This window comes from Prionailurus bengalensis, chromosome B3 (assembly GCF_016509475.1).
Source record: "Prionailurus bengalensis isolate Pbe53 chromosome B3, Fcat_Pben_1.1_paternal_pri, whole genome shotgun sequence".
Classification (NCBI taxonomy): Eukaryota; Metazoa; Chordata; class Mammalia; order Carnivora; family Felidae; genus Prionailurus; species Prionailurus bengalensis.
This window is the reverse complement of record NC_057355.1, coordinates 2,275,701-2,295,525: the sequence shown is the minus strand read 5'-3', so window position 1 is coordinate 2,295,525 and position 19,825 is coordinate 2,275,701. Positions and strand designations below refer to the sequence as shown.

At 61.7% G+C, this 19,825-nt stretch overlaps 2 protein-coding genes and 1 long non-coding RNA gene across 6 annotated transcripts in view; 2 read left to right on the top strand and 1 right to left on the bottom strand.

Annotated features, from left to right (window-relative positions):
- Positions 1-10,735, top strand: part of MESD (mesoderm development LRP chaperone) — a 29,293-nt gene extending 18,558 nt beyond the window's left edge. The window contains exon 5 of one of the 2 annotated variants that reach the window (XM_043553894.1): positions 10,722-10,735. The gene's annotated coding sequence lies outside the window, so the exon portion shown is untranslated. Of the gene's footprint in view, positions 1-4,133; positions 4,151-10,721 lie in introns of those variants that run through there. The other variant, XM_043553893.1, reaches the window with a different exon arrangement.
- LOC122467521 (cell migration inducing hyaluronidase 1) overlaps positions 4,312-19,825 on the bottom strand; it is a 55,617-nt gene continuing 40,103 nt past the window's right edge. For 2 of the 3 annotated variants that reach the window (XM_043553889.1, XM_043553891.1), the window contains exons 20-28: positions 18,263-18,443; positions 17,000-17,215; positions 14,812-15,023; positions 13,985-14,170; positions 11,856-12,060; positions 11,601-11,687; positions 10,857-11,014; positions 8,609-8,709; positions 4,312-6,977 (exon numbers count right to left, since the gene is read on the bottom strand). In XM_043553889.1, the coding sequence (XP_043409824.1) occupies positions 6,850-6,977; positions 8,609-8,709; positions 10,857-11,014; positions 11,601-11,687; positions 11,856-12,060; positions 13,985-14,170; positions 14,812-15,023; positions 17,000-17,215; positions 18,263-18,443 (1,474 nt within the window). In that variant the 3' untranslated portion in view covers positions 4,312-6,849. The remainder of the gene's footprint in view (positions 6,978-8,608; positions 8,710-10,856; positions 11,015-11,600; positions 11,688-11,855; positions 12,061-13,984; positions 14,171-14,811; positions 15,024-16,999; positions 17,216-18,262; positions 18,444-19,825) is intronic. The other variant, XM_043553890.1, reaches the window with a different exon arrangement.
- LOC122467524 lies at positions 12,058-13,890 on the top strand. Its single transcript, XR_006292999.1, has 4 exons — positions 12,058-12,454; positions 12,606-12,827; positions 13,436-13,524; positions 13,799-13,890. It is a non-coding gene; the product is annotated as an uncharacterized LOC122467524 (long non-coding RNA).

Sequence of the window (19,825 nt, the reverse complement as noted above, 5' to 3'; positions counted from 1 at the left end):
GTTCTCTTGGCACCCCTCCCCTGGCTCGGGGGGTGCACCCCTTGAGAGAGGAGAAAGTGCCGAGCACCGTCCACTCTCGGGATTTCCACCAGGGAACCCCGCCCCGGCAGCGTCTCTTGCCTTCTGTCCCCCGGTCTGGAGGGAGGTGACGGGGCCTCTCTCGCGCGAGCCCTTCTGCAGAACGTGGGTAACTGTCTGTCACCTGTTTCCCCCGACAGGCCCCGCCCCGCAGACTGGTCCTCGGAAGAGACCCCCGTGCCTACCGTTCCATCATGACTCATTTTCTATTTTAGATGGCTGCTCTGCCATATTCCCAAGCCCTCAGCAAAATTCTGCTACGAGTGACCTCCCTGTGTCCATGTGATTTGGGGAGATCCAGAAGGAAAGAGGCCGTGTTCCCCACTGAGGTCATCGCACAGTGGAGAAAGGCGACGGCTCTGTCAGGGGAGACAGGGAGGTCCAAAGCGGAGGCCAGCCGGGCACGGGAGCAGTGGAGGCTCGTGGGTGTGTGTGCGCAGGACTTGGCAGGGAGGGGCGTCACTGAGTTTCTCCCAGTCAGGGGACCTTCAGCAGGTTCATGTAACTACTAAGAGAAGAGGTGACCCCCAAACACTGAGGACACCTAGGCCGCCGACGTTTATGGTGTAAACCCGTGTCCGCAAATTATTTTGTTTTCTTTAACTTTTAAAACTTTTTTTTTATTGTTTGTTTTTGAGAAAGAACGTGAGCAGAGGAGGACCAGAGAGAGAAGGAGACACAGAATCCGAAGCAGGCCCCAGGCTCCGAGCCGTCAGCACAGAGCCCGACGCGGGGCCCGGACCCACGAACCGCGAGATCGTGACCTGGGCCGAAGTCGGATGCTCAGCCTACGGAAGCACCCAGGTGACCCTAATTTCATTTTTTTCCCCCTGATTTCATTTTCTTAATGGGCTCTGGAGGTCTTCCATTCTTAGCACTGTTACCGGCCCGTTTTGTCGCACTTCAGAGATATTGCACATTTTCGTAAACGGAAGGTTTGCGGTGACCCGGGGTTGAGCAAGTCCGTGGCTCCATTGTCGCAACAGCCGTGGCTCACTTCATGCGTCTGCGTCATGTGTGTGTGGTTGTCGCAATATTTCAGATTGGCTCACCATTACTGTCTGTGTTGTGGTGATCTGTGATCGGTGCTTACGACTCCCTGAAACCCTGAACGATCGCCAGCATTTTTTAGCTGTAAAGTAGTTTAAAGTTAGGGTGTGTGCAATTGGTCTTTTTAGACACAATGCTATTGCATATTAATAGACTACGGTCCGGTATAAATATAACATTAGTCTGTGCTGGAAATCAAAGCTCATTTGATGCGCCCTGCTGACGTCCTCTGTGTGGGTGGCCGCACATCTCTGAGGCGAGCCCCTGTGCCTGCCCTTCCCGGGGGGTCGTCCTCCCCCCTCACTTCCCACTCCTTTCCTGCCTCTGGGGCAGGGGAGCTCAGAGCGGGGTCGGAGGGCAGCTGGGTCCTGGCCCCCTGGACAGAGGGAGGAGAGGGGTCTGCCCGTGCCATCATTCGACCTTCAATGATGCGTTTATAAAACATTTTTGTTGTTGTTGTTAAAGGTTACTTATTTTTGAGAGAGAGAAAGAGTGAGCGAGCAGGGGAGGGGCAGAGAGAGAGGGAGACAGAGAATCCCAAGCAGGCTCCATGCTGTCAGCCCAGAGCCTGCAATGGGGCTAGAATTCATGAACCGGAGATTGTGACCTGAGCCAAAAGCAAGAGTGGGATGCTTAACCAACTGAGCCACTCAGGAGCTCCCAATTTTTTTTTTTTTTTTTTTTTTTTTTTTTGAGAGAGCAAGAGTGTGAGCAGGGGAGGGGGTTGGAGAGAGAAAGAGAATCACAGGCAGGTTCCATACTCCGTGCAGAGCCCCACCTGGGGCTCGATCTCACAAATGTGAGATCATGCCCTGAGTCAAAACCAAGAGTCAGATGCTCAACCAACTGAGCCGCCAGGCGCCCCTCGATGAAACGTTTATAGAGCACAACTCCGCCCCACGTGGGAAGTCAGATGGCCTGCCCCGAGGGAGGCTGGCGGAAGGGGCGAGTGGCCTCTGGTGGCAGGGTGTGGGCTGTGTTGGCTCGGGGCCCTGGGCCCCGGGGGAGGAAGGAGGAAGGTCCACGGGGGCAGGGGTGGGTCAGAGACACCTTCGCGTGGAACTCAGCCTTGGAGAGAGTAGGGCAGGCACACGGCGAGTGGAGGAGGAGGAGGGAAGGGTGTGCCTGGTACAGGGAACAGGTCACATGTCACACTGCGGGGACACTAAGTGCTTTGGGTGGGCGAGACGTGATGAGATTCCTGTGTGCCTGGGGCCCGGGAAGCAGCAGTGGGTGACGGGTCCAGAGATGCAGACAGGACCCTAGGTGGGGGTCAGCCTGCACACCCAGCCGCGTCTGTCACGTGGATACAGGGACTGTTGCTTCAGACTCCATGCCCCTGCGTTTGGAGCAGATGCTATGAACCCTGACCCCTCGAGGCCACCACTGGGTATCTCTGCGTGGACACCCGTCCCTTCTTCCCTCCAGTCTGTGGAACAGCCCGCCCCCACCACTTCCTACGGTGTCTCCTCCGCCAGGCCCCGCAAGCACTGTTCCCTCATCAGGACCGCCCTCCTGCCCTTCCTCTTTACTCCCTGCTCCTTCCGCAGAAGCCCCTCCCGCCTCTCCCCTCCAGGCTGGCCTGTCAGCAGGCACGGGGCTTGGGGCCCAAGCTCTCGTACGGGGACTTCCCTATGGGCATCAGTGACTGTTGAAGGGTCCCTGAGTCCTCACTCCCGCTCCTTAGCCGCCCAAGGTCTCCGTCCCAGCCCTCCCACTGGGGCCGTTCCCGCATCGCCGAAGTAGCTCGTGTGCGGGCGTCCAAGTGGTGAACCGGCTGCCCGACGTTGCCCCCCCGCACGCTGTTCCACCCTCAAGCCCGCACCTCTGCTCACTTCCCTTGTGCCGGGCCGTGCCTCGCCCGCCCCTGACTTCCGGGCACCTCCAGCCCCTACTGATCCCCGACCACTGCAGGTGAGGACGGTTCGTCCCTGTCCCCGGAGCCCTGACACCTGTCCTCCATGGGGGTCTTTTGTGTCCCCTGTGTGCCGTGCCTGGCACCCAGCAGGTGCTCAGACATTTACTGGATGAATGTTCAAATGTGATGCCTCCAGGCGATGTTCCTCCAGGGCGGAGTGTCGGATTTGTCCCCGGCCCACCGACACGGGTGTCCGAGCTGGTCCACCGGACTCGTTCACTGGCACCTCGATACCACAGCCTGATGCCAACCCGTTTCGGTGGACTGAGTGTGCATGCACACACACACTGAGCCCTGAGAGCCCTCTAGAAGCCCCCAAGAGTTCTCTGTGGTGATGGAAATGTTTTATTTATTTTTTACGTTTTAATTTATTCTGAGAGACACAGAGGGAGAACAAATGGGGAGGGGCAGAGAGGGGGAGAGAGGATCCCAAGCAGGCTCCGCGCTGTATCGCGGAGTTCAACGCGGGGCTCGAACCCGCGACCCGTGAGATCGTGACCTGAGCTGAAATCAGGAGTCAAGAGTCGGACGCTCACCGCCTGAGCCGCCAGGCGCCCGCTGATGGGAGCGTGTGCCAGACCTGCCCCATCCGGGACGGCCGCCACTAGCCACGTGGGCTGGAGGAACTGAACTTTTGATTGTATTTAACTTGTAACTAACTCGAATTTAGCCACGCGTGGCTAGTGGCTGCCAGCCGGGCAGTGTAGTTCTAGAACACTCCCCGGTCTCCCCGTTCTAGGCTCTGCGTCTCACCATCTCCCCCCGCTGATCCTGTGGGCCCCTCCCAGCGTGGCCGAGGGGACCGCTCTAGCCTGCCTCTGCCACTCTTGCCTGACAGCTTGGTTTGGACCTACCTCCCCACCCCCACTTCTGCACTGTTCTCAGACACTGTGCGTGGCCTCCAGAAGGAGGAGACAGTCCTGCTTCCAGCCAAGGCCCTGTTGGCCCCTCCTGGCTTTCCCCCGGGGGACAGTGCTGCCCTGAGGGCTTACTGAGGGCTTGGGAGTGAGGAGGGCAGGGCGCGTCCTGGGCATGGCCGGTCACGTGAACGAATGCCTCTTCTCCCACAGGGCCAGCTGCACCGGCTCTCGTGGGCGCCCCGGAGAGCAGGACAAGGTAGGACATTAACATCTGAATAATTCTTGGAAGTGACAGAGGGGCAGACTGGGGGGGCGGGTGGGATTTCATCGGTCTCATTTTTGCTTAGCTATCTGGCTTAAAACGAGGCCCTCTTTAATGGTAAACCAAAGCAGCAGGCGGGAGGCTGAGATCCTTTGTATGTTTACTATGGTACAAGGTTTTCCAAACCACAGCCAGTGCCCTCTGCCACCAGCAGAACGTTCCGGGTACGTGGTCCAAAGGACATCCCCGAACGTGACATTTAGGACGATCCATTTCTCCCACGACGACTTGCTCCAAGTGCATACATAATAAATAAATAGAAAACACATCTTTGTTCGTGGCAACACCCATGAGAACTGTTTACGAACAAAACATCTAATTCCCGAAAAAGGACCAGCCGTTTCGGCAACAGGAAAGAGACCAGCATTTCAGGGGAGTGTGGCTCGCCCCAGAGGGCCTAACTCATTTGGACGCCGACAGACAGGACCGTGGGAGCGATTTTCCAGGCGGTGAGAAAACGTGTGCCACCAAGCGCACGCCGGGCCCCTGGCTCTTGCTGGCCGGCGTCGGAGGGAGAGTGCGCGCACGGACCCTGAGCTGCTGGGCGTGTGTACAACTCTGAGCATTTTCAAACAGATACGCTCTCTGAAACCAACCGAACCAAAGACTGTCCACACTCCCGGCCACCGGAAGCGACCCCACCCTAGCTGGTTCACAGTGTGAGACCCTCGCGTCGACAGAGTTTGAAAAACTCAACAGAACTGCAGACGGGGACGTGAGGTCACGGCTCCCCTCCCCACCCGTCGCCGGGAATCTGCGTGGAAGAGGTTTCTTCCGGGAGCACGGCCCCTGCCGTGTCCCACCTTCGCCTCCCAGCAGCTGGACGGACCGTGCTCCGGGAAACCGCTCTGGCAGTCGGCTCAGCCTGGGGAGGGGACCCCTCCCGAGGGCCGCGGCTGCAGAGGGGCAGAGAAGGCCGTCTTCGAAGGAAGAGTTGCCAAGAGTGTGTGGTTGGCGCAGGAAAGGGGGAGATGCAGCTCGGCGTGACCCTGGGGCCCCCCGGGAGAGTGTGAACCCCAGAAGGGGTCCCCTCCCTCAGGAGCTCTCGGAGCTCCCTGCAGGGCGGAGGGTGGGCGAGGCAGACAGCTCAGGGGTCAGCGGGTAGCTGCGAGCCCCCGATCCCAGCAGCCGAGCCGGCTCACCCAAAGTGTTGACGCAAGCCCGCCACTGGGCCGCACCTGTGCACCTGCACTCGGGTAGCACCAGCGGGACGGCCGTGGCCACCAGGCAAGCGGGGGCCGCAGGGCCGCCCCAACCCGCGGGGCAGGCAGTGGGCCTGGAGGGAAACAGCCAGGGGCCAATTCTCTGTATTCTGATGACTTTTTCAGGGGACTCGTCCCTGTTCGGGGAGCTCCGGCGGGAGCACCCAGGGCCGGTTGTGGAGGCAATGTGGTGTGGCGGCAGGTGCTGGGCGGGGGCCTCTCGGCCCGGCCCCGGCCTGGTCGCGTGGTTCTTCCCCATCTCGGGGTCTCACACGCCCCCTCCGTGAAAGGAGGGTCTTGGACTGGACGTACCCTAAGGTCCTCTCCGACTCTGAAACCTCGGGCTCCTGAGGTGAGAGCGCGTTCCAGGTCTCGGGATAAAGAACAAATGAGGCCCCAGGTAGGAGCTCACTTCCCTCGACTTGGTCCAGCCCGCCCTGGGGCCGGGCCAGGAGGTGCTCAGTGCTCTGGGCACCTCGGGCCGGCCCGGCGACCCCCCCTCCCCCCGCACGTGCGGCCTCGCTGGGTGGGCCAGCAAGCTGCAGGCACAGGGTGACCCAGCGGTCAGCAGCTTCAGCAGGTGGGAGCTCCTCCGAGCTACTGGGTGGAGAGGGGTGCTGCCCGAGCCCGCCCTCCAAAGTACCCGCCCCCTTCCTCCTCCTGCAGGCCGCGTCCTGACCCACCTGAGCATGCGGGATCCTCGCCCGGTCTTCTTCTGAGCCCGCCCGTCCTGCAGCCTGCGAGCCCGGACCCCAGGCCGGACCTCCCGCAGCTCCGCCCTCACGGCCCAGGGCGCCCAGCCACACGGCACCCTCGCGTCTGCCGCTGGCTTCCGCGTGCAGTGTGGTCTCAGAACGCAGAGGGCCTCTAAAAGTCACCTCGTCCCCCCCCCATCCCGGGACCCAAGGCCTCCTGAACAGTCAGGTGAACCCTCCAGAGGCAGGGCTCGCCCGTCCCCCGAGGGGAGCTGGTCCCGTCCTGGCCGGCTGCATCTACACGCCGGCTCCCGACCCCTTGAAGGTTGGTGTCTGCTCACGGCTCCCTTTCCCCCCGTATCGACCAGCCTGCCGTGCGCGCTGGAGAGCGTGGGGTCTGTGAACGGCTGGGTCAGGGCTCCTGCCGCCAGTGCAGCTCGGGTCTCCTTGCGTGGCCCCCGCGCCCCCCCACTGAAGAGGCACAGGTAGGAGAGAAGCACCCGAGAGGCTGCAGGAAGGAAGGTTTCCAGCACGGTCGGCTGCCCCCCCGGGGGCCGCAGGGAGACGCTGGAGTGGGGGCGGGTAGCCGCGCCAGGGTCTCTGATACCCTCCCCCAGCCCGTCAGGGCTGCCCCGGCCCTTCCCAGGGGGAGCCAGCCGTCCCGCCTGGCCCGCGGCCAAGAGTCCACCGTCCACTGCGGAGCGACACGAGGTGGCTGGCGTCCTCACAGTTTCTTCTTCCTCACCACGGGGATGGGCACCACTTGGAAGATTTTGGCACCGTGGTCCTCGGTGTCCAGAGTCACCCAGGTGGGCCGGAAGCTCCCTTTGAAGCCAACGAACGCCATTTTCTCTGGAAAGCAGGGGTGAGTCACATGAACAGAAACCCCAAGAGAGCCGCTCCTGCCAGGCCTCCCATCGCCCTTCCCTGCAGGCATTTCCAGGCGCCCTCTCCCAGCCGCCCCGGGCTCTGCCTCCCCGGGAGCAGCTTTGCACCCGATGACGTCATTTGCGAGGGGCACACAGGGTCTCACCCGAGCCTCCGGTCGGCCGTGCGGGGTGGTGGCCCTGCTTTGCACAGGAGGCCCCCCCGGAGTCCCGGCCGCCTTCGGGCTGAGCCTCTGATCACCAGCGAGTCCCTGCGCCTCTCTGAAGCCCAGCGTCCCCCGTCAGCCAGCGAGGCCCTGACCCTCTCTGAAGCCCAGCGTCCCCCGTCAGCCAGTCACACGAGGGATGACGCTCAGCTACAGGACCTCTCCCGGCTCCAACGTGTCGTGGCTTTGGAAGGACTCCGTCCAAGGGTTCAGAGTAAGTGGTGCAGCCAGACTAGACATCTAGGCCCCCGGCCCCACGCAGCGAGCCCTGCCTTGCATTTGGAGCTTAACCGAGGGAGGGGTGTGGGGCTCTCTGTCCACACTCGGGATCGGCCCGGCCTGGCAGGCGGCACACACGTGCCACCTCTGGGAAGATGCCACTTAGATCACCTCACCTACGTCAGCTTTTGGCAACAGGGTCTTAGTTAAAAAGGCAGAGGCCCCAAGATGAGTCCAGGATTGAGCCCGAGAAGATACTTCTCTGTTCTTGGGGCTCTCTTTTGGCTCGAGGGAAGGGCCTTCAGGGCCTCCGGGCTTTCCCGTGGGAGCTGCCAGGAATTGACGTCCCACATGATGGGCCACGAGCTTTGATGCTCCTCACAGGATGGCGTGGCAGCTGAGCTCTGGGTTAGAAGTTAGAATTTCGGGTCCAAATTCTAATCTTGGGCAAGTTACTTAAGCGTCTGGTTCCATCCCAGACGGAAGCAAGGGCACCGTGACCCGTGAACGCGTGGCAATCGCGGCGAGCTCAGCAGGTGCACAGCCGGGCACCACGCGTGGACCCCAGCGGACGTTAGCGTCTGCGGGCTTGTTCCGCCTCCCTCCCAGCCTCCCCTGGGCTCCGCGGTGACGGTGACGAGGGTCATGCTGGGCGGGCTTCCCTGTGGGATCTGCGCTGGGCTTCACTGCAGAAGCACCGAGGGGCCTCGGACAAGCCGCAGAGATGCCTCGGACTTTCGTTTCTCCGTCCGTCCCTCCCTCCCTCTCTACGTCCCTTACGGTGGGCGTATGAGTGTCCAGCCCCCCGGAACATGGAGGACGAGGCAGAGCCCTGCCCGTCCCTGTAACAGGAGCCGGGACGGGGGCAGATCAAGCCACTTTCCTGCTGATGCTTTGGTTTAACGAGAAGGGGAGGGGGCCTGTGCTGAGCGGACGGGCGAACAACTCAGGAGGTGGCTTCCCGTGTCTGCTCACACGTTGGGAGGAGGCTGCTGGCGTGTAGGGATGGTGAACGGGCGGCATCCGGCCCGCACGTTCCGGAAGGCCACCTAGTGTCGAGGACCCTGGGGTCTGGTGGGGAGCACTGTGGTCTCGGCAAGAGGTAGCAGCAGCCCCCACACCAGGCGTCTGGACTCACAGTCAGTGTAGACCCCTGGTCTGGATCGCTTACCTTTCAACCTGAGGCTCTTATCTGCACCGAGCTTTTCCAGCACTCTGGTCCACAGGCCCCTGGACGTGTATCGTCCCTTCGACACCACGAGCACAATGGAGCTGCACGAGAGGAGGTGTCAGAGGCCAGGAGGGGAGAGCAGGTAGGGTGGGGGCAGTCAGCAGCGCCCAGAGGCCCGGCTGCGGGTTTGGGGAAAGGCCGCCTGTCCCTCGTGCCGAGCGGACCGGCTCTTTCCATGCTTGACCCACATCCCGGCCTCCCTCCCACACCTCTGGCCGCAGTCGGCACCCGGGGACCTCCCCACACCTGCTCTCAGCTCGCTCGCTGCCTGCACGCGTGTCTGTCCCCAGAGAGGACGGGGTAGGTGCACGGAGGAGGGACTTCGGCTTGGCGTTTACTAACGCGAATGTCCTCAGCCCGTTGGGTTGGGACCAGATAGAAACATGGCGGGAGAGCAAGCCAGAAGCTGGGGTCACCGCGTGCTTGGGGAGTGTTAACCTCCACGTTCACGTCACTTTCTGCCCGGTTTGCACATGGGAGATTGGGCGAGTTTACTAGGCCCAAGGGGAGTCGGGGCCTGGAGCGAGGCGTGTGCCCAGCCGGACAGGCCCCGACTTGCAGAAGCCCAGCTTGGGGGCCCGGCGAGACTCTCTGCTCCCGGCCTTGGTCGTGTTCAGGCCCACGTGTTGGGAACACAGCCTCAAGGTGGCAGACCCCGCGGGGCCGGGACGGACAGGTGAGGTGAGCACCTCCCCCCAGGAACAGCAGCCCAACGGGCTCCCGGCTCACATCTCCCAGGAATCCCATAACCACAGACCACAGTCCAGACGCGGAAAAACCAGACAGGGTTCTGGAAGCCGCGGTCACCCCCGTTTGTGTCCCTTCGGGAGCAGAAGGAACACCCTTCAGATGCACCGGGCTCGTCAGCCCTAGGGACAGGGAGGGGAGCCGGGGCTGCCTGGGGACGAGGCCCCAGGGGACGGCAGGGTGAAGCCAGCAGAGAGAGGGAGCATCGCACACTTGTTCTCGGCACTGGGCTCGGGCGCCATTCCCAGGAGGCCATTTCGTCATCGTTCCAGTTCGGAGGAAAAGCTCACGTCCCTTTGGCACAGCTAAGCCTCGCCGCTTGGGGGAACCCAGACAAAGGTCATGCCCTCTAGATTGGGCTCTGGGCTAGCTCCCAGGAGCGGGACGCAGACGGGGCTCCTCGTGCGTCACAGCATCCTGATGGGGCCAGAAGCCTGCACGCTCGGAGGTGTCCCTGTCTGCCCCGTATGGGACTGTCACGGCCTGTGAACGCCTACACTCGTCAGCACGGGGTTTGGTGGCAGGGCAGAGGCCGCTCCGGTGAGCCACCCGGACTTCCCACCGTGCCAGGTCGTGGCCCCTGAGAGCGAGTTCTACCCCCCCATTTAGCAAGAAACGTGAAACCCAGTTAGACGTGGCCCCGACGCGAGGAAGCGCGGGCCCTCGCCCCGGAACGGCCGCATCCCTGGGGCTGCTGAGACTCGTGTGTTAGTAGAGGCAGAACTTTGTGGTTGCGTTGGAAGAGAACTCACCAAAGAGGTGCGCGTTAGATTGGGAAGGTGCTGGGAATTACCAGGGATTTCTAGGAAAGGGCACAGGAGGTGCTGGGAGGAGTTCAAGCCAGCAGCTGGCAGGGAGGCCGGGTCAGCCTGGGGCGGCAGAGGCCTGGCTGTCAGGAGGTTGAGCCGGAGGGCCTGCTTCGCAGCCATAGACAGGCCCGGCCGGAGGGCGAGCGGGCAGGTGGGGGGCCAGGACCCGGTCACAGAGGAGGAAGGGACGGGGGAGTCACCCAGGACGCCCAGACCGTGGTCCAGCCGTCTGCAGGGTTCAGGCCCATGAACTGAAACACGGCGAACGGGAGGAGGGGCCGGGCTGGGAGGCCACGGCCAAGGGCGAGGTTGGGTTCCACGGGAGACTTGTAGCCTGTCAGACGTGGCGGTGCCGGGAGAGGTGTGGGCCGGAGAACTTAAGAGCCACCGGCACTTGGATCGCATCGAAAGCGTGGGCGGGGTGAGCTCATGCTGGGAAAGCGTGTCGTGGCCGGGGAACGAGGCCAGGGCCAGGCTTCCCACTTGTAAGCGGGCAGCCCGGCCGCCTCGGCCTGACCTACATTCTCCGCCCCGTGCCCGTTAGGTCGTCAGAGGCGCGGGCAGACCTCGAACGCGCCCTCGGCGCCCCCAGACAGGACGCGATGGGGTGGGGGGGACGCGCGCAGACTCACTTGTCGGGGATGGCCGCCACGTGACTGAACAGCTGCCACGGGACGCCCTGCAGCATGGTGCTGCTGAAGCTCGTGTGGCTCACCACGTGCCCGCGGCTGCCGTCGATCGCCATCATCTGGATGCCGTCCTCGGAGCTGGGGTACCTCGTCCCGTCCACCTGCAGGCCCAAAGCAGCACCGCTGGGAGCGGGCTCGGGGCGCCCACGTGGACCCTGAAGCCGGGCGGTCCGCGCAGCCGCTCAGAGCACAAAACCCTCTCCGAGCGGCTCTCCGGGGCCCTCTGTGTGGGTGGGCGCTGGGAAAGGGACCTTACTTGGCTGGAAGGTCTGCGCGGATGCAATTAAGTTAAGGATCTTGAGATGAGGTCATCCTGGCCTTAGGGCCCGTCCTAAATCTGGCGATGGGTGTCCTCGTAGGGGGAAGGAAGGGGGTGTGGGGCCCAGACACCCAGGGTGAAGGCCGTGCGAGGACAGAGGCAGATGCTGGGGGCGGGGGGGGGGGGGCACGTCCACAACCCGGGGGACGTCAGCGGAGGCCTCGGGCAGACGGACTCAGAGCCTCCAGGGGGACCCGGCCCTGCTGAGCCCCCGATTTGAGGCTTCCGTCCTCCAGGATGGCCAGAGAACAAGTTTCTTTTGTCGCGGGCAACCCTGGCTTGGGGTCATCGGTGACAACAGCCCCAGGACATAACACCGCCTCCCCCTGCGGCCGAGCAGCGCCCCTGCAGGGGCCGGAACCACTCACTTCAATGTAAGCCGCGTCGCTCAGGAGGTGAAAGAAACGCTGCCTGGAACTCTCCATCTTCACCTCCAGGAAGCGGTCCTTTGTCTTCTGGAAAGCAAGGAAGACCGGCTGCCCTGGCTGGGTTGGGGGCGCCACGGGCACGGCCTGACGGGGGCAGCCGCCCCCCTCGCTTCCCCGCACCCCCGGCCACCCCAGGATCGGACGGGGGGTGCCGAGCGGGTGTCCGGAAAGGGCCCTAACGTGACGGCCGCTCACCAGCTGGGCACCACGGAGCTTCCTGGGCATCGGCACGTCCACCACCGCGCTCTCGGCGAACCTGGGGTAGGCGGTGGCCGTGCAGTCGCTGACGCCCGCGTTCTTGGGGATCAGGGCCTTGATCCTGATTCGCTCGCAGCCTCTCACGGAGCAGAAGGCGAACCTCTCCCTCTCGTTCTGGGCTCTCAGCTTCAGGAACAACAGCCTGCGTGCGGGGGCCACGGCCGGGCTCGCTCAGGCGTCCGCCGCCCTCCTCCCCCTCTGTCTTCACGTCACCTCCCAAGCCCCGCGGTGAGACCCACGGGCCTTACGAGATGGCCACCAGGCCGTGTCTGCCACGGGGTCACGTGTGGTCCGAGAGAGAAACGAGCACCCGGGCGTCAAAGCTCGCAACGCCAACGGGGACCGTTTTCTGGGCACGTGCCCTATGCCACGCTCCACGCGGGCCGTGAGTGGACACGCCATCTCGCTTAACCCTCAGACGGTCCCGTCCAGTAGGTGCCGTCACCGCCCTGCCTTCTCAGACTCCGAGCAGCTGACTGACCCGGGACCACACGGCAGGACGGTCACAGAGCTGGGCCACCCCGTCACTGGGCCTGGTGAGGCGAGCCTTCCTCACTATACTTTTCTCGAAACTGCCATCTTTTCCCTGCTTGTTGGACGGGACTGGACGCCACGGGGGTGGTGCAGGGGGTCGGCCGACGAAACCGAGGAACTAACTTAGGACTTGTCACCGTTCCTCCTGCTCAGAAACAACCTTCCAGGCTGACTCCCACGCCTGTAGCATTCGAAATGGTGGCGCAGGCTGTTCCCGTGCCGACCCCTCTCTGGGAGCCGCCTGCGCCCGGACGGCCCGGCGACCTGGGTTCGCGCCATGATGCCACGACCTCCACCCACCGCCGCACAGCCGGTCGTGCCAGGGAAGCACCTGGACGCGCAGAGGGGCCGATCGAGACTTCAGAGGGGCCCCAGGTATTGGGAAAGCCCAGTGCTTTGGGTCCTGTAACCCAGCTCACGGCCCCCAAGGGTGTCACCGAATTAAAGCACAGCCTAATCACCACCAGGCACTGACGGTGGGTGTGGAGGTCGGCCTGCAGAGGCTGGGCTCCCCGGTCCGCCCCTCCGTACCCTGAGTCTTGGGGGGCGTCCGCGATTACGCGGTGCCTCCTGGGGCCGGCAGGCACACCTGGGGACTTTGTCGGTTGGCGCTGTCCTCCAGCGGTTCCATCAGCCTAAGCCTCTGTTCCCTCTTCACCTGTGGCCTTGTCTGCCCCACGAGTGGTTTAGAATTTATGTGAAAATCGGGTGCTATTTATTTCCCCCCAAACCTAGCATTTTACTAATGCCTCGGATTTTCAAATTCTAATTTTTCTCTCATCAAATTGATAAAACCGTGTCTGAAAGAGAGAGAGAGAGAGTGCCCCTGCTAGGTATTTCCTTATCGCTGATTGCGATCAAGAGAGGGAACACGGCCATCAAGGGATCCTTTACGGTCACTCCCCAGGGGGATGGTTCTGAGCGGCCTCACCGCTCGGACATTGTTGGCATTCCGGAGGTGTTGGACTTACTCTCTTTTTCAGGGAGGGGACCAGACAGCTCCCTATTCTCCACAGACACTCCGTCCCTGTTATCCCTCCACTGAGCAGCGCCTAGTGCCGTCCAGCAGAGGGTGAGTGACGGCTCTGGGGACAGGTGGACCCGGGTTCGAAACGAGCCGTGCCAAGGCTGTGCCGTGGCCTCGGGGCAGGACCCCGCTATTTCCTCTGTCCCTTCTTTGTCCCCTTCTGGACGAGGGATGATGTCATCTGCTCCCCCTGGCTTGGGAGGACCCGAGGGAACGGACCGGGTCTCCTCCGTCTAAGGAAGAGCTGCTTTTGTTTTTTGCCTGAAATGGGCCTATTTCCTCCCATCCCCGTGTATGTTCACGGCATGTTTACCCCCAGCTCAGCAGCTTGGAAAATGTCACTGGCGGATGGAACCTGAGTTCGGCCCCTGAGTCAAAGCCCTTGGGAAAGCGTTCTCCGTCAACGGCAGGTAACCCGGTGGGGGTTGGCCTGCTGGGAGGGCCAGGGGCACGGCCAGGGGCACGGCCCGGGGCCGAGCCGCCCTGCCGCGGCGGGGGTCCTCACCCTGAGTCCTCGTCCCAGTAGTAGTGGCCCCTGCCCGTGAAGCTCTGTTCCACCTTGTCCATCTGGAGGGTCCGCACGAAGGTGCCCGTCTTGGATGTCTGCTTCAGCAGGCGGTTGTGCACGTCGGAGAGAATGGAGAAGGACGTGCCGCGGGGGTAGCAGAACCCCACTCGGATCCAGTCGCCCCTAGAGGCGGGGGGGGGGGGGCGGTCAGGCCACAAGCAAGGGCGTCCGGGCCTCAGAGAGTCTGGGGCCCGCCTGGAGAGAGACCAGAGAATTCTCCCCCAGACGGCACCTCCATCTCTGCTGGGGGGGGGGGGCGTAACCATCCGGCTGCCAAGTGTTGGGGGTGGGGAGCGTGGCTGGCAGGGCGAGGGGCTCCCTGGGCGCCGCCCGGGCCTAGGCCGGGGTGCTGCCCTGCAGCTCAGCCCCTCCTGGTCCAGCCCGGTCTCAGGGCTCATTTCATCTCTTTCGGTGTCATTTTCCACATCTGCTTGGCGTCCGTGTCCCAGGAGCACGTGACAAGTGACAGGCACAGACAGCACCCGAACATCGACGCCGGAGGCCAGATCTGGGCGGGAATGCTGTCGTGCTGCACCTCGAGGGGATGCTGGCCCCCGCTCCCACGTGGGGCGTAGGGAGGCCCGCGGAGCCAGGCTTCTGCCTGAGCCCGGCCGCACCCGGGGCAGGGGGGCTCCGCCCGGGGCTCGGATTCTGGACTACTGGGTGCCCTCGGCCCCTCTGCAGGGGTGACGTGGGCCGGCCTGCGGTCCCGAGGCGTCACCACCGCTGCCCGGGGCTCCGTCGGAGCGGCTGCGCCCACTTACTTGTTGAAGTTGATGAGCCAGATGGCCAGCTCGGCGGGCGCCGGCTGGTCCCAGTGCACGGTGTAGCCCTTCTGCAGGGCGACCACCGGCTGGTACTGCTGGTAATGGGTGCTCCGGGCCAGGGCCCCCTCCAGGTGGAGGGGGCGGCTGGGGAAGTCGTTCTTGATGATCTTCATCCGTAGGTTGCTGGTCTTGTAGGCCTGAATGTACATCTTTCAGGACCCAAAAAGGAAACACAACAGGACAGTTACAAGGGATTCTTCCAGAGCGTCTGGTTAACATCTGACAACGGGCCCCGCTTTCAAAGGAACGTTCTCGAGGAGCCCTTTTAAGGATGCGTGAATGGACGGCTGGGGGTGCGGCCATCGCCGTTCTGCGCGATCCCGCGGACACCTCAACAAAGGGCTCCGTCCGGGACACGGCGGTGGAAACACGGGAGAAGTCTGCTTAACAGTCAGATGGGGGACTGTGGGGGGGGGGGGGAGAGCGAACTGGCTAATCCTGTGCGCGCAGCCCCCTCGCCCCTGCTGCTGTCCTGCCTGCGTCTGGGAGGCAGCTTTGGGCACGCTCCTTCTCTGTCTGCCTCCCGAGGTCTGGCCCCCGTGGCCAGGCCCTGTGTCACTACGCCCTGCACGAAGGAGTGCCGGCCTGCTTCAGAGAAGTCCCTGAAAGCAAGACTACGAGCTCTTGGGTCCCTGGGACCCTGGGATCTTGGCGTCCCGCCCTGTGGCACGGCCCCTGTGCAGGTGACACCACCATGGCCGTGGCCAGCACAGCAGCGCAAAACTGGGCACGCGGGAGGGAGGGGTGGTCTCCCCAGTACTGCCTACGGGACGGAAAGAGGAGCTTCGGCTGCCCGTGGCACGGGGCCGTCCCGAGAACCAAAGCTTTAAGGGTATGTAACAGCACGGCGAAAGCTATAAAGGGAAGGGGGGAGATTATGAGTAATAATTAAGCAGTAGCCGGTCAGGAGAACCGGGCAGGTGCTGACAGAGCTTTTGCACAGAAGACAAGCCCCGTGTGGGAGAGACAGGGGGCGGGGCAAGATCCAGGCCTGGTTTCGCCAGCACCCTTGCCTCCCTGTGCCCACCTGGCCCCGTGGCCCCTTCCCCTCTCTGGCACCAGCTGCTCTCCCGCCTCTCCCGGACCCCAGGCCGCCTTCCGGCTCCTTTCTCTCCCACCCTCCGGTCCTGACGTCCACAGCGTCCGCCTGCATGGTGATCGCGAGGACAGCTGCTTCGTACACGTCCCCTGCCGGCCCCGGGACTCCCCTCCTCCCTTAATGCTGCCGTTTTCCTGGCTATCTTCCCTCTTGCTGGTTTATTCACCATCAGCCAAATAACAGCTAATGCCAGCATCGTAATAGCTAGCTGGTATTTTCGGCTCCGTCGTGTCCCAGGTGCTGTTCCCCACGACGGCCATTGGCCACATGTGGCCCCTGAGCCCCGGAAACGTGGCCGGTGTGGCTGAGGACCCACCTGGGTTTTAAATTTTGATTAATTTAAACCTCAAACCCAAAGCAGTGTAAAATATTTCCCCACCGCACGTGACTTTATCCTTTTGGGGAGGTAGGACTAGCTTGCACTTCGTCGAAAATCTGCATCCAAACTGAGCGGGCTCGAAGTGGAAACCGTGTCGTGGATTTCGAAGACTCAGAGGAGGAAAAATTACATGCGGGAAAAGTACCTCACTAACGATTTTGACAAATCGATTGCGTGTCGAGATGATAGGATTTTGAGTACGCTAAGTTAAAATATATTATTACGATTAATTTCCCCTGTTTCTTTTTCCTTTTTCACAGGGCCTCTGGAAAATTCAGGACCACGGGGCTGGTTTGCGTTACATTTCCGGCGGATGGGGCCGGCGACGCACTTTGCATCCGTCATATGAACCTTACGCCCGCCATCTCAGAAGGAGGTTCGACTATTATCCTGATTTCACAGATGAGGACACTGAGGCTCCAACAGTCGTCACCCACGGGTCTGGTTCCACATGTGTCCGCGTCTTTGCACTGACTCCAGGCACTGGGGCCTGACTTGAATCCGAGTGACCTCCCAGTGCCCTCCTCCTAGGCATCTTGCTTTCTGCCTACAACGTGGTTTTCACTTTGAGTTTCTGAAAGGGCATACAGCAGGCGCTCGCTCCTGCTGAGGGGCTGGTGACACCAGGGGTGCCCTTGCTTCCCCACCTGTGCGTAGCGCCCGCTGCAGATGGCCCCTCTCCAGTCGGGGACGTTGATGCAGTCCGGGTGCCGGACCAGCCAGTTGTCGTCCTTGGTGAGGTAGGACCCCGGGTACTCGGACACAGAGCCGTCGACATCATGGAAGACGGACGTCTTATCCCCATCCATGTCCAGCTGGTTGAACCAGGGCCCCGGCTCTCCGAAGAACACTCTAGAAGTAATCTAAACAGAGCCCCGGGAAGTGAGGCTGGGCCAGAGGTGAAGGGGGACTACAGCCCGCTCACCGGCCTCCACTCCAGACCCAACGCATTCGTTTGGCCTCTGCTCACACGAGGCCCGGCTGCTGTGGGTGACCCTGGAGAGTGCTCTGAGGTGCGGGCTCAAAGCCTGCAGAGAGGAGGGGGCACGGGAGTGTGTGTGTGTGTGCGTGCGTGCGTGCACAAGTGTGAGAGGGAGAGAGAGGCGGTGGTGAACGTGTGCATGAGAAAGCACACACACGTGGGGCAACGTGTGAGAGAGGACTGTGTGCGTGTGTGTCTAAGAGGGGGGTGCGTGCACCTGTTTGAGGAGGACGGTCTGTCGGCACGAGCCCGTGGCGGGCTCTGTGACTGACCTCTCCCAGGCCTCGGTGGCCTGAGTAAAGAAATGAAGTCACAAGTTCTCACGCCTTTCCCTTCAGCCCGCCGGCACGAGGCAGACGAGCAAAGGGCAAGACCAGAGTGGAGGAGAAGGAAGAAAGTTCTGGGGGATCCAGAGCCCAGAGAAAGCATCCCGGGCCCCTCCCAGCCTCAAAGTGCCACCCTCCGTCCCGCCCTCCTCACCCCAGCTCTTCATTGGCACCTGTCTGTGCCCAGGAAGACCCCATTTGTGGTGCCCTCTCAGAGAGACATGAGCGCCTTGGAAACCCTGGGACTGGAGATTAACTGACCAACCCAGGTGGCCCTGTCACAAGACTCCATAGTCAAAACCGAGGCCTGTGGAGGAACAGCCTCAGGACCTTGGGTCTGGAGGGAGGCTGTGCTGAGGCTCTGGGGGGCTCGGGGCAGGGGGAGGGCAAGTGGGAGGCAGCCAGACCTGACCTGTAGGGCAACCTACACTTGTACTTTTCCAGCTTGGATGCAGACGGGCTGGGGCGCGGCCCAGCCTGCTTGGAGGAAGTCGTTCGCTCCCTGCGGTGGTGGCAACGGCTCAAACTCCAGCCCCGGGGGACTTGTGAATCACCGCCCAAAGTCTGGATTTGCCCAGAGCCTGCCCCAGCACCTCACTCACCGGGACATCCTCAAAGGCAATGTCGGTCACATTGTTATGGGGGCAGCTCTGCCAGGCGTTGTTCAGCCGGAAGGCCAGGGCACTGGTGTGCCGGCCCTCCAGGGCCACAAACTTGCGGAAGGTGCAGTTCTGGATGTTGATGGGGCCGTCATAGAACTGAATTCCTCGGATCGGAAAATTCCTACAGAGTTAAGGAAGTGAGAGGTCAGCCTGTTCGCCGCGTTATGCCACCGAGTTGTTTGCACCCTTCAAGGCAGATGGAAACAGAGACTTTCTGGGTAAACCGTCCTGATCCCCACCTCCTGCCACTCCTCGCTGCAGGGCATTATTGATTCATTCATCAGTTCATGAGAAAGTATTTATAGACACAGTAAATGTGAATAAATGATTGCTAGATGACTTGATGGATGGATGGATGGAAGGAAGGAAGGAAGGAAGGTTGAATGGATGGGTGGATGGACGAAAGGAAGGAAGGAAAGAAGGAAGGAAGGGTGGGTGGATGGATATATGGAAGGATAGATGGAGGAATGGATGGATGGATGGATATGTGTTTAGTTGCTGGCTTGGGGGCTGGGGAATCATCCTCTATTCAAACACTTGCTCCAGTTTCTCCATCCTGTTAAGAGTCATTGGGTAAATACCACAAATACTCTGTAGATGCCAGTATTGTGTCCCTTGGGAGACTAGAGCCATTAGTCATTATTTAGTCTCAGTTGCCATAACCATTTAATCAGATTAAGACCCAAATGGGTTTCCTCTGAGTAAGCCTTTCAATTGTGAATCTGTTGGGTCTGGAAAACAGGCGAGGGGGAAGACAGAACGGAAGGTGATGATGCTGTAGCGAGATAACGCACGTGACCTTTCAGGGCACGTAACCCTACAGGAGCAGCAGGCCCCACTGGGAAGGCAAGACTGTGGGCTGTCAAAGGACCCCAAGAAGGCTCCGATCTCCAGGAGTCAGGGAGAGGATGGGAGGCGGAGGTAGAAAGGACCGGAGAACGGGCAACTTGGCTCAGCAGAGGGCGGGGACTCAGAGACTCCTCTCCTCTGCCCTCGGACTCCTGCGCCGGGCCTGGCAAGGGCCAGCTGGGCTTCTCGGTGACCCTGAACCTAGGCTTGTTTGTTCTGGAAGCCCAATGTGCATGGTTCTGCTGGTATCTGTGCCTCTGGGCCAGGTCCCCTCCTTCCACAGCTGGCATGAAGGAGGGAGGTCAGAAAGAGGGAAAGAAGCATAGAGAAGGGTCTGTCCCTGGGAGGATACACCGCAGCCCCCCGTCTTCTACCTGGGGCTCCCCTCCCCAGATGCAGGTCCCCCGGGAAAGCCCGGATCACACCAGCCTTGGTGTGTGCCTTCAGTCAACACCAAGGACTTCCCGCATTTCTGCATCTTTAAAAGCAGTCGATTCGCGCTGGCGCCTTGAATCCTGGTTCTCAGGGGGTGCCTCCAGGCACTGTTCAAGTTAAGGCATCTTGGGAACCAGCCACTCTTACTGGCTGTGTATGCAAAGCGTATGCTTACTTTTCATCTAAGCCCAGCCCAGGACCATTGCGGACGAATCCCTC